Source organism: Mizuhopecten yessoensis, unplaced genomic scaffold (genome assembly GCF_002113885.1).
Source record: "Mizuhopecten yessoensis strain PY_sf001 unplaced genomic scaffold, ASM211388v2 scaffold10685, whole genome shotgun sequence".
In the NCBI taxonomy this organism is placed as follows: domain Eukaryota; kingdom Metazoa; phylum Mollusca; class Bivalvia; order Pectinida; family Pectinidae; genus Mizuhopecten; species Mizuhopecten yessoensis.
Genome location: NW_018408670.1, coordinates 851,713 through 864,901, shown reverse-complemented (window position 1 = coordinate 864,901; position 13,189 = coordinate 851,713). Strand labels below are relative to the sequence as shown.

General features: G+C 37.4%; 1 protein-coding gene across 1 annotated transcript in view; it reads right to left on the bottom strand.

Annotated features, from left to right (window-relative positions):
• LOC110461806 overlaps window positions 1-12,552 on the bottom strand; it is a 38,685-nt gene extending 26,133 nt beyond the window's left edge. The window contains exons 1-5 of the mRNA XM_021515476.1: window positions 12,372-12,552; window positions 9,943-10,120; window positions 7,904-7,975; window positions 4,674-4,827; window positions 4,371-4,495 (exon numbers count right to left, since the gene is read on the bottom strand). Coding sequence (XP_021371151.1) covers window positions 4,371-4,495; window positions 4,674-4,827; window positions 7,904-7,975; window positions 9,943-10,120; window positions 12,372-12,476 — 634 coding nt within the window. The 5' untranslated portion in view covers window positions 12,477-12,552. The remainder of the gene's footprint in view (window positions 1-4,370; window positions 4,496-4,673; window positions 4,828-7,903; window positions 7,976-9,942; window positions 10,121-12,371) is intronic.
• Window positions 12,553-13,189: the final 637 nt, after the last annotated feature.

Below are 13,189 nucleotides of genomic sequence, written 5' to 3'. Positions count from 1 at the left end.
TAGTCAACACACGAAAGTTCGCTTCACTGTATCAGTACTAGTACTGTTCACTTCATAATATTCACGTACACCTCGGCGGGTTTATGCACTGTTAAATACAGTATAATTCTATTACAGTTTAGTATATACCCAGCATTTCCTTACTGATATATATATGTATATATATACACCTATTACTTCTATAAATCAGTTTATAATAGACACCACACTATTATACACAAACTGTTGTAAACACAATACTTCATGATGTCCACCCGCCACACCACTTCCGGTACCCGGTGACCTCAATGGATTCCATCACATGGTCCCGATGGAAACCGAATCCTGCACGTGACCTTCACCTCAAGGCACTAACTCTACAACATGACAACCACGTCACATATCCGGGCAGCAACTAAACTCGAGGTACAAACACTGCATGCCCATATATATAGTGTATAGTAGACGTCAAGCCCTGCTCTCACCGTTTGCGGAAAAGTAGGCCATTTACAAATCAAAAATAAACAAAAAAACTGCATCTACAACCATAGAAAGTTTAAAACCCTGCTCCGGTACTACCAAAAAGTCCGGGGTCCAGGCACCCTTCCGCCACCGTCACTACCTGCAGCCGGCACCCAAATGTCCTGGACTCATCCTCGCTTTCAGCTTTTGAAAACTACAGGTTTTCCCTCCTAACACAAGAGCTTCACAAGAGACTTAACTCTAGCAAAGTACTTTTTAAGTTGTCGCACCACTAATGACTACATCACATTGCCTTTACCTAAATGCTGAACGTAAAGCGGTGAAGAACAACTACCATTTTTAGGCCTTTCGTCGTCGTCGTCCGTCGTGCGTAAACTTTTTATATTTTCGACTTCTCAATAACCAGAAGATCATTTTTTTCAAACTTGGTCAGAATCATCCTTGGTAGATGAGGCTACAAAGTTGTAAAATTGGAATTCCTATCCCAACCCCAGGTGTCAGGGTTGGGCCCCAAAGGGAAAATTAATCAATATTTCAAAAATCTTCTCCAGACTCAAGAGATACAACAGTCAATTTCTCTGCATAGATGGAAAGATCATCAAGGGCTTTATGTAAATTTTAAATTTCAGTTCCCAGGGCTATCCGTTCTCTCTTAGGGAGGGGGTAAAAAATAGTTTATATAGGGAAAAAACACTTTAAGATCATTTTTTTCAAACTTGGTCAGAATCATCCTTGGAGGAAGATGGTATCAAATTGTAAAATTGGGATTCCTGCCCCAAACCCAGGGGCCAGGGAGGGCCCCATATGAAAAATTAACCAATATTTCAAAAAATTTCTACTTGAGACTCAGAGGCACTACAGTCAATTTCCCTACATGGATGGAAAGATCATCAGGGGCTTTATGTAAATTTTAGTAACCCCGGCTTTTCGTTCTCCCTTGGGGAGGGGGTCAATTTTACCATAGTTTATATAGGGAAATAACACGTTTGGGTATATTTTGTCAATTTTAAGTAGGAAATTATTCTTACTTGGTCAGAATCAGAATCATCCTTGGAGAAAGATGATATGAAATTAAAAAAAATAGGATTCCTGCCTCAACCCCAGGGGCCAGGGCGGGGCCCCAAAGGGAAAATTAACCAATATTTCAAAAATCTTCTACTTGAGACCCAGGTACTACAGTCAGGATCTGCATTGTTGGAAAGATCATCAGAGGTTTTATGTACATTGTAAATTTCAGTTCCCCGTGGCTATCCGTTCTCTCTTGGGGAGGGTGTAAATTATATTATAGTTTATATAGGGAAATAACACATTTTGGCATATTTTGTCATTTTCAGCTGGAAATTATTAACACTTTGTTAGAATGATTATGATGCCAGATAGCAATTAGATGGTATGAGAAAATCAGATCCTGCCCCATCCCCAGGGGCTGGAGGGGTGAGGCCAGAATGGGGTAAATAGTTAAAAAAAATCAAAAATCTTCTTTATCAGACTCAGATGTATTACAAACAAATACTCTTCATGGATAGAAAGGTCCTTAAAATGGCTGAAAAAACTCTACACTCAGATGGTAGAAGATTCAAATTTCTTTTTTTGGATGGAAATGCCCTTAGGTGCATATATAAACTGTTAGTTATATTACCCTTTGGTCATCTGTTCTCCTTGGTTTTTATAGGGAAATAACACTTCTGACTATATCTTGTCCATTTGCAGCAAGAAATAATTCAAACTTGGTTGAAATAGTTATAATGAAATTGAAATCAAATAGTATCGGAAACAAAGAACCTGTCCTATCCCAGGGGTTGTCCAGAGAGGAAAATTGGCTAAATAACAATAGATATTATATTTCTCAATAGCAAAATAATGTATTTGAATAGTTTTTAGAGTTCTTATCCTATGGTGACATGACAAGTATTGTATTTCACTTTGTTTACTTGTGATTTCCACATTCTCAATAATGAAATTGAGCTATGATATAACTCAAGTGACCGCTAAGGCCCTTGGGCCTCTTGTTAAGGACTGTGGTATGTTCCGGCCTGGGGACAAAACCCATTGCCTTCTTCACCTGGGGGAACATTGAACATCAAAGCTAAAAGTAAGGTGTTGCCAAGCAAGGTGCTAGGAAATTAAATGTAGTTAGAAGTAGAGAGAAAACCAAAGATCCGAAATATAGCACTGTTACCTCAGGAACATGCAGTATGTGTTTATTTCTGATATGTTTGTGTATATTGTGCATATGAACATTTAGGTGTTCTTGCGGTTGACATTTATAAGATTGACTCTGAGAGTACATTGTATACAGATGGACGTTCAAAACTGTTTTTTTTAAAGAATTCAACTTTAAAGTTAAATTTTATAAGGTTAACAAATGATATGAATATTAATATACAACATTTGATATACATGTAGCGCCCTATCAAGCTAAACTAAGCCACTCTAAAGCGCTTTACAGAACATGGGCAAGCAATACAATGAGCATGTACATTAATCAATACAATTTTGAGGAATTTGCAGGAGCTGCCGTATCAGGCGCTAACTACTAGTCCTATGCCACCTGGCTAATATCTCCCTATGTGTGTATGCCTGCGTGTGTGCTAGAAATGTATTGTATCCCATTTGTAATGGGACCGTGCTTCCAACGGCATTTTTTATAGTGCCACCTCACTTGAATGCAACAGCACAGATACCGCAACATCCATCCAAGACCATTGCATACTCCCCTTGGATTGTTGGAGTTTGTGGGTAGGAGAAAAAAACTTTCTCTGAATATTCCATAGAAGGGACCAGGAAAGCAAGGGCAGTGGAAATGGGCTCTCAAGGAGCATGGACGAAATGGAAGCTGCCGGAGCGAAAGCTTACATGGACAGACCTGTGGCGCTATGAACCATTGAGGATCTAGTTCCTGTTGCGGTCAGTATATAACACTTTACCATCGCCAGCGAACCTTCATCTGTGGGGACTGGTCGAAGAGCCAAAGTGTCAGCTATGTCAAGAACGTGGGACCATGGGCCATATCCTTTCGGCATGCAAGACAGCGCTAACACAGGGACGATACCGGTGGAGACATGACCAGGTGCTTCGGGAATTGGCAGATGTTCTCGAGGTGGAAAGGAAGAAGAAGAGACCACCTCGTAAGCACAAACCATCCTTCATCCGGTTTGTAAAAGCAGGGGAGAAGGAGACGAAAGCAACATCAGGCAACACTGGCATTCTGGAAGGGGCAGAGACATGGGAGATGAGAGTTGACCTGGGGAAGAAATTGGTGTTTCCGGACGTCGTACAGACAACGCTACGTCCGGATGTGGTGATATGGTCTGCCGAATCCAGGCAGATTATAGTCATCGAGCTGACTGTGCCCTGGGAGGAGCGGTGCGACCAGGCCAATGAGAGAAAGAGAGCCAAGTATACGGAGCTCATGGAACAATGTAGGGAGCGAGGGTGGCGTACTTGGCTGTTTCCTGTGGAGGTCGGATGCAGAGGGTTCCCGGCACGCTCAGCCCGGAAGACATTGCAGGCTGTGGGATTAGTTGGAAAGACACGCAAGACGGCGGTGCGCAGGCTAGCAGAGGCTGCTGAGCGCGCATCATGCTGGTTGTGGAACAGACGGGAGGAGAAAGACTGGAAGCCATCCATTGACGGGCAGTGAGTTGATCGCCACTGTCGACCCACCATCACGAGAACGTTCCGGGACAAGGGTTGAAACGTCTAGAGACTGATGGACCCGGCTGATGATGTCAATGGATTCGCAGTATTTCACCAACTGTAAAGGTACACATGCGTACGACGACTTTGGGAATCGAACCCCGGCCGCCTACGTGGAAGGCCGGAGTGTTTACCACTCGACCAATCCGCCTATATATTGAAAATGAATGAGAATAACCTTTTAAAATAGAAAAAAAATGGAAACTTACCGTTAACTTCAAACAGGATGAAACAGGTGTCTTTGTTTCCGTGGTCGTCCGTTGCACTATACACGATTGATTTTTCACCCTGTACAAAACTTGAACCACTCGGCAACCCAAATTCTCTCTGTGGCCTTTTAGGAAATACAAATGAAAGAGCCATTTATGTGTCAGGTTTAAAACAAAATGTAAGCATACGTATTAGAATTAAGGTACATAAAATGTGAATCGTTTCAATGGCTAGTTTTATGCCTTTACTTAATATAATGCGTTTTCAAAACATATCTATTTCAATTTTACAATAAAACCTACGTCAGGGCACCTTGTTCAAGATCAGTAGCAGTCGGTTCCGGCCAGGTTACAACCACAGACTTTCTTCTAGACGGTGCATAATATTTCGTTTGTATTGTAGGACAGGTAATGACTGGACGTTGGTTAATTACTGGATCAGATCCTCGTGGTGGACCTGCAAGATACATAAATCAAACTTCTGTCTCGTAATGATAAACCCCTATACTTCATATTTTCTCAAACAAAGATTTGAAGAAGATTGCGAATTTAATTGCTGATTATCATATTCCATAGGAATGTTTGGTATCTTTTTAGATTGACGCTGTTAAAACTTATGGTGGTCAGAAAAAACCAAATCGTATTACTTCCAGAATCGTATGATAAAACGTATATACTATGAACTCTTTTTCAAAGGAGATTGTTAAAACTCGATTCCCCAACCTGACGTAAATGAAAACTACTTAATATTCTGTTGACATCAAACTTCCATACTATAATACTAACTGTAAAAGAAAATTTGATACTGAAAAAACCTAGTATCTAACTACTTTTCTGATAGACATCGTCGAGGTTTTTTTCTCCACATATTTAAATGTTAATGCAGGAGTGCCCGAGGGATCGGATATGGATCGATTATTCTTTTATTATAAACTTTTTGCTGATGACACCTTCTTATATGTTATTGTTGATAACAATCCTAATCAATCTGCACATCTTCTTACTAGTGATCTTAATAAATAAATGGGCATTATTTGTAATCCTACTTAGATAAAGTCTGTTTTACTTTCAAGGAAAAATGGAACAGTATGTACCACAAAATCTCTTCGAAGGTGTTATCACGGAAATGATTTAACCAATAATCATTTCGCCGTTACTTTAAACGAAAAATTGAAATTTTGGACCTCAGATACAGTACATATACGAAAAAGATATGCTAAAATAGATATATTATATTATGTTGTTCAAAATATTAACGCTCAGCAAATTAGGAGTGGGACGACTGGTTCGTCCGTTGTCAGTATAATGTGACCGGGTGGGGCGTCCTGCTGGGGGTCTTCGGCAGTATGTCTCAGTGAGGTAGCACTATAAAGTCGGCATCAGTTCCGTGCTATCACAAGGTGACTAACACGAACATATCGCAGCCTCCCAAAATACACACACATACACTACACGCATGCATCTTGCACACAGGGGAGGCCGTCCTTAAATGACCTTAGCTGTTAATAGGACGTTAAACAAAATCAAACAAACAAACAAACAAACAAATCAAAATATTAACTGAATAGAGAAGTATATTTTGCATTCATACGGCCTTTTCTAGGATATGCCCATATAATCTGGAACAATTAATTATTTATAAGAAATATAATCTATCCAACTGGAGGCACACAAATTGTTACAGGACTTATCAAGAAATGGAATGGCAACCATTGGAAGAAAGACGTAAATATCACCAATTAATTTGAATGTACAAAGCAATTCATGGTCAGACTCCTTTGTTCTCCGAAGAAATTGCTTTTTTACCCTTTTATTATAAATAATGTTGCAAATATATATCCTCTGCGTAGAAATAGATTATCTAACCTTTCAATTTCTAAATCAAATAGTTACAAAAACAGTTTCTTTAAGACAATGTTTCGAGAGTTTAATAAACTATCACCTACTAATATAAAATAACTTCTGTCAGCAAATTTAAGAAATTCATTTTGAACATGTCAATTGAATGTGAGGACGAAGGCGTGTTTGTAACAAGTGTATTAAGAAATAAGGTATAAAAAGGTAATATTTCACTTTGTCAGCTTCAAACGGATGTAGCAATTTAAATATTGACTTGAATGTTGATAACTTAAACGAAAATATTGTGTATATGTGTGCTTGTGGTCTATCTTATGTGTGATTGTAGTCCATCTTATGTGTGATTGTAGTCCATCTCATGTGTGCTAGTAGTCTATCTCATGTGTGATTGTGGTCTATCTAATGTGTGCTTGTGGTCGATCTTATGTGTGATTGTAGTCCATCTTATGTGTGATTGTAGTCCATCTTATGTGTGATTGTGGTTTATCTTATGTGTGATTGTGGTCTATCCTATGTGTGATTGTAGTCCATCTTATGTGTGACTGTGGTCTATCTAATGTGTGATTGTGGTCTATCTAATGTGTGATTGTAGTCTATCTTATGTGTGATTGTGGTCTATCTTATGTGTGATTGTGGTCTATACCAAGAAATTGTTTCACATTTCTTTCCTTATTGTCCACTGTTTCCAATAAAAATATCCATAACGACTTTCATCTCTCCCATTTACTTTATGGACATCTAATTATGTGTACGTATGCAATGATGATGGTCATTTGGAAATTCTGAATTTTGTTCTAAAACACATTTATAAAACAAAAAGATATATTGCATCTCTTGTATAATACCTAGAACATAAACATATCTTGTATTTGAAACATATGTTATATAGTGTTCATATGAAGCTGGTTACTATGACAGTACTATGATCTTGTTTATGCTATTCCTGTATATTCTCCCATATTAAATATGATTGTATAGATTTGCTTCATAATAGTATATAGTCAGATTTAATGCTGATGAAATCGTGATCAAATCTAAATCCCCATAATGTATTTAATGTTCAGTTGAAGACCTTAACTTGGACTGTATGGTCTTCGATTTGATGTGTCATTGTGGGAATACCTCCCTTATTACAATGTATATTATTCAATCAAGAATGAATTATCAAACTATACATGCTATTTCACCAGGTTCATGATTGGCACTGGAGCTACAGACAAAGTGTGATTAGAAAACGAGCTTATTAGTATCTGACGATTTTTTTTAACCCTTATCAATATTACTATATCCTTACCATGCGTATAACAATTTGCATACTAGCAGACGCATGAAATGTTACCATTTTGAGCCTAATGACTATATATATCATTTAATAGAATGGTACACGTTGATGGTTTTCATCTTCTCTAAAAGTTCAATAGCCAATCATGACGTCTGGTAAACATTTGTATTATTGACATTAAACTTTTGTCTGTTCATATCTGTCCTTTAACCATCAAGGGGGATGATTTATATAGGCTTTTAGCATAATGTCATATCCTTTTGACATGTTGCCATTCGATTGTCAATAAATATTTTAGAAATTAAAAAGAATTAGACGAAAAATTAGTACATTATAAACTCCTACAACATTGACTGCCGAAACAGTTTTCTGATGAATAGAAATCACATCTTACAAAACAATATGCACACAACGATCGCCGCAAATACCCATCCCACGAACCGTTTACGTCTGTGCACAGATGTATCTGAAAAACAAAAGTAGAAGAAAAACTTTAAGATGTAAGAAAATTCTTTACCTAAAAGAAACACGGTCAAAATAATTTGTTTACTGTGTCCGCATTATCAAAGATTATTTCCATATCTTCTCAAATCATATCGACATCTTTACAAATTTATTTCGACATACGAAACTAATTAGCTTTTGACGACAATATGTCACCATGAAAGCAAGTTAAACAGAAAAAAACAATAACAAATTAAGGAGTAATGTCCCAATTAAAACAAAACACTAGATGCATCGCCCAGCAGCTGAAGCTGTCGTGCCAGGAGAAAGGGCATGTGTACAAGATAATTGGTGCAGGGTTGTAATCACGATGTGTAACATCAATGTAAGTGCGTGTAAAGTTTAATCAGCTTTACACTAACGACTGAATTTGCTATATAAAAATCAACAGTCCAGACATAATAGGAGATCAGATATGTTTTAGCTGACGTCGGTGAAAAGTGTAGATGACCAAAACCTTTACAGAGGGGAGGGGGTGCATTTTGGACCTTGACACCGACGCCATATCTTTCCACGTCCCTTTCAGTTGTTTAATTGTTTTTCTCTGCCCCATCAACTTTTTTGCACGGTTTGAAACATGTAAAAAGGAAGACAATTGCTATGTAATGTAATTTGTCCGTGTCATAAAGGAAATATGAAATCTATACATTAATTCAGCTAAATTCATTAAGTAAATTCTTTTTTTCGTTTCGACACTTTTTAGAAACAGTTCTCAACCTCAAATATAGTACAAATATGTATTATCACATCTATATGCGGAGGCACGGTAGTCTAGTCGGAAGGGCGCCGAGTTCGTCACCGTTGTATTTTAGTTTGATGTGTTCAGTTTCAAGAAAGTCTATTTTTACAATGTTTTTTAGCCCTTAATGACTGGCATTGCCGATTGGACGTGAAAGAATACGATCAAACATACTAATTAATTATGCGTGGATTTTGTTTAATTTATTTTGGGTTTAACGTTTTCGCCAGCCAGAGTCATTTGAGGACGGGTGCATAGGGAGACACTGCCTGAAGAAGATAGAAAAGAAAGGAAAGACATAAACGAAAAGATCCCATGTGCAATGGGGGCAGCAGATCAATATTGGTCTCTTTCGTGTCCTATTCGTAGAAGACATGGAAGAAAACAACCGATTCTGCAGGAGGGGGGGCTAAATAAGTCGCCTTTTTCGATTTCCGATACACATGTACATGCATAGCAGGCTCCATCAAATTTGAACGATATTTTAGCACAATATCTTGCGAAAAAAACAAAGTCACGAAGCCTTAAATAGCCTTTTTTAGCCCACCATCATCAGATGGTCCGTGGTCCGTCCGTAATTGCAAAACCACAATGGCCGAAAGGCCGTTATTTTGAATTTTAGAGTTAAAGTTTGTTAGTGCTATTTCCGAGAACTTATGAGAAGGAACTTTCTCAAATTTCAAATAAAGGTTCCCCATGATTGAATTAGGGAGTAAAAGTGTTTTAGCCCTATTGCTCAAAAAGTCTCAAATTTCACATAAGGGTTCCTCTTGTTCTTAGTTATGCATATGAAATGTCGGCCGGTCATCTTGTCACAGTGTAAGTTTGATATCGCTATTTCTCAGAATTAACTGAAGGATTTTTTTCTCAAATTTGTTATGTATGTTTCCCTTCACTCAGTAGTCCTGAGTTGTGCATGTTTACATTTGAGTTTGATCAAAAGATTGATTAAGATAGCAGATAGGCAAACCGATCGAACAGATAAGAGAAAAGAAGAAAAAATATCAAACTGACAGAACTAATGAAGATAGTACTATGGTGGGGGCCAGGATCCTCTGGGATCTCTTGATTAATTTTAAAGTAACATGAACTGGTGCAACATATAAACCAAGTTAACGATACAGGCCCATTAGGCCTCTCGTTGTAAATATATTTTGAACAGCCGTACACTAGTGAACTAGTGAACTCACCTCCAAAATTATGCCAAATGCTGTTTTCACACAAAAGTCGCTGACTTCTATGACTGTATGCTATATCACATATAGTGCCAGTCTGTAGAAAATCTTCAACTATGACGGGTACGCCATTCATATGGCACTGGATATCACCGTTCTGTATTAACTTCTTTGTGGGACACAATGTAGTTTTCTAAAAGACAAGGTTACAGAGGTAACTATTAAGTTATCTGTTTCAGTCAATTCGATATCTAAGATAAAGAATGTGACTCCATGAGATATTTTAAAAAAATCATTTCACCCAATGAACCTGTCTTCAGTTCGCAGGTCAACTATACATAATGATGTAATTACTTGTAAATATTGGGTTAATTTTTGTTCACACCAACTGTTATAAAAATGTTTTTCATTAAAGGGGTCGGTTTCCGATTTAATTCTACACTATTTTGAGTTACTCGCTTTCGTAATAACTAAAAGTTGAAAGCACACGAGGGTTCTAATTATAGTAATGTGGCATAGCATTGCCCGAATAAAATCCATGTGATCCATACAATTTAACTGCTGATCGGGAAATCGAACCCCGCTATAAATCACAACTGAACCAATTGTGACGAAAGAACAGACAGACGGAGGGACGTGGCAGGAAAATCTACGGTTCAAAAATGAGTTATTACATATGTAAATCAATTGTAAAATAAAATGTCAGTAAATACATCAAAAATAGAGAATACCTAAATGTCAACATAATTGTAATTTACTTCAATACAGATGAACGAGTACAAGATATGAATAAAGGGAACATGAACATGAACATAATTTAAAAAAATAAAGAACAATACCAGGTAATCGTGGAAGGTAGGGGTCGACGACACCTGCCAAGTCAACCCTGAACAATTAAAAATAAAATGTTTGATTGCCTACGCTTGTCAGAACGTAGCAAACACATTTAGTGTTTGTTGCCGTTGCCCTAATTGATGCGAAGAATCCTGTTTAATGAAGGCGTAGTCCGTCAGACATCAAAGTCACAGTTTGTTGCTCCATTGACGACGATCAAATGATGCTTTCATCTATTTGAGATGTTGTTCGGTAAAGTCACTATAGATGAGCTATCATCAAGTAAAGGTATATAGTTGCGTGTGTGTCGTAAAGTACAATGCGGAAGTAAACAGTGTGCATGACTCATGTTAATCCGAGCATTAGTTCAACATTGAGTAAGCTCGACAATGAACTTCATTAACATTTATTAGGACGATAATTGTGAAATAAATATTATCTTGCTACATTTATGTAAGTTGGAAAACAAAACTTCCACAATGGCAGCATGTCACGAAGGACTGTATTCATGGTGACTGATATTGTATCAAGCCACCAAAAACACTAAGTCCAATGTACAATTTAATTACCTTAAAACAATACATATAACAATTCGTTGTGAAATATGTAGAAGTACTAGATACTTAAATGTATACTCTGTATATTTACAGTAGACATAGCCTTTAAACATATGTATATATCAATTCTATCTTCTTGTAATATGATGTATATGTACAGGTAACTGTTCTGTTTCACTGTGTCTTGAAAAAGGAGCGTATCGCTCCGAAAATTTGACAACCTAAACTTGTCCACACAGTTGGAATTACTTCTTTGCCCCATATATATATATATATATTTATATATAATGACGGACCCCCTAGGTAACTTAAACTCGGCAAATAATCAAATAATGAAGAGTTGATTATCTCCACAATATCTGTAATGCCTAGCAAACTTGGTTAGATAAAGCTCAAAAGGTAGAAACAGCACTGTACTAGTGTACTCTTCAACACACCAAGTTCTCTTCACTGGAAAATGTTCAAGTACACCTCTGTGGGTAAATTCACTGTTAAATACAGTACATTTCTATTACAGTTTAAGATATACTCAGTATTACCTTACTGATATATATATTACTTCCATAACTCAGTTTATAATAGACATCGGACTATTATACACGAACTGTTACGGTCGACACCACACAATACTTCACCGTATCCACCCGCCACATCAATTCCGGTACCCAGTGACCTCAATAGGATCCATCATATCAACCGAATCCTGCACGTCCGCCATAGACCGTGACCTTCACCACAAGGCACTAACTCTGCAACATGACAACCACGTCACATATCCGGGCGGCAAATAAGCTCTAGGTACCAACATCGCATGCCCAAACTGTGTATAATTTCAAGCCCTGTCATCATCGTCGGCTGAATATTATACCATTAAACAAAACCCCTGTATCTGCAGTCATGGAAAGTTTAAAACCCCGCCCCGGAACGTCCCCAACAACTATTCCGGCGTCCAGACAACCCTTCCACCACCGTCGCTACCTTCAGCTGGCATAGAATAAATACCTGTATACATGCTAACACCAAACAAAATAAAATTATTTATTATAGACTTACTTTGTAATGTTGAATGACATCGGAAAACGACGCTTGCGAAAGCGAGAGAAGTGAAATACTGACCAAAATAACCAAAAGAAAACACTGTCCCGCTTCCATCTTCATAATATTATCAGTTATGTTCCAAACAATGTTAGGATTAAAAACAAATAACAATATATATGATCATCGTCTAACGGAAGGGACCAGAAGTGTGCGTTACCAGAGAAGTATACGCCTCTTTTATACGGGGTATTTTACCAGGAAGTGATTACATTTAGTGTCTCTATAAATAATATCAGTTTAGTTTATCGGTCTATTATGTCATGTTTTGGAGTATTTAAACATACCCCGTCTTTTGTATACACACACGCAATCGATCACACACTACACACATGGAGACACGTCTTTAAATTACCATAACTGTTAATAGGACGTTAAACAAAATTAAATCAAACCAAACCAATAGTATCTTCTGCCTATAGGACATACCTTTCTTTTTTATGTTTTTTTTTTTATCTTTTCGACGGTGTTTTGCTGCATGGTGGCTATCCTTGTTTTTTGGGGTGTTTTTTTAGGTTCACTAAGAACAAAACAAACACCATGGAATGATTGTAATATATATTTCGTGCTTTTAAACTTTGATTGGCAGACAACCGTTATAGATGAAATACTTTGGTACAGATATTTTCGGTCTCTAAAGAAAATAAATAACGGGATGGTAATTATTTCGGTTTGGATTTATTGATGATTCTCTTTTTGAAACTTTTGAAATCCAGTATATTGTATTGATCAACGAGAACATATATTACATTGACTCTGAACTTCACAGGCGAAAT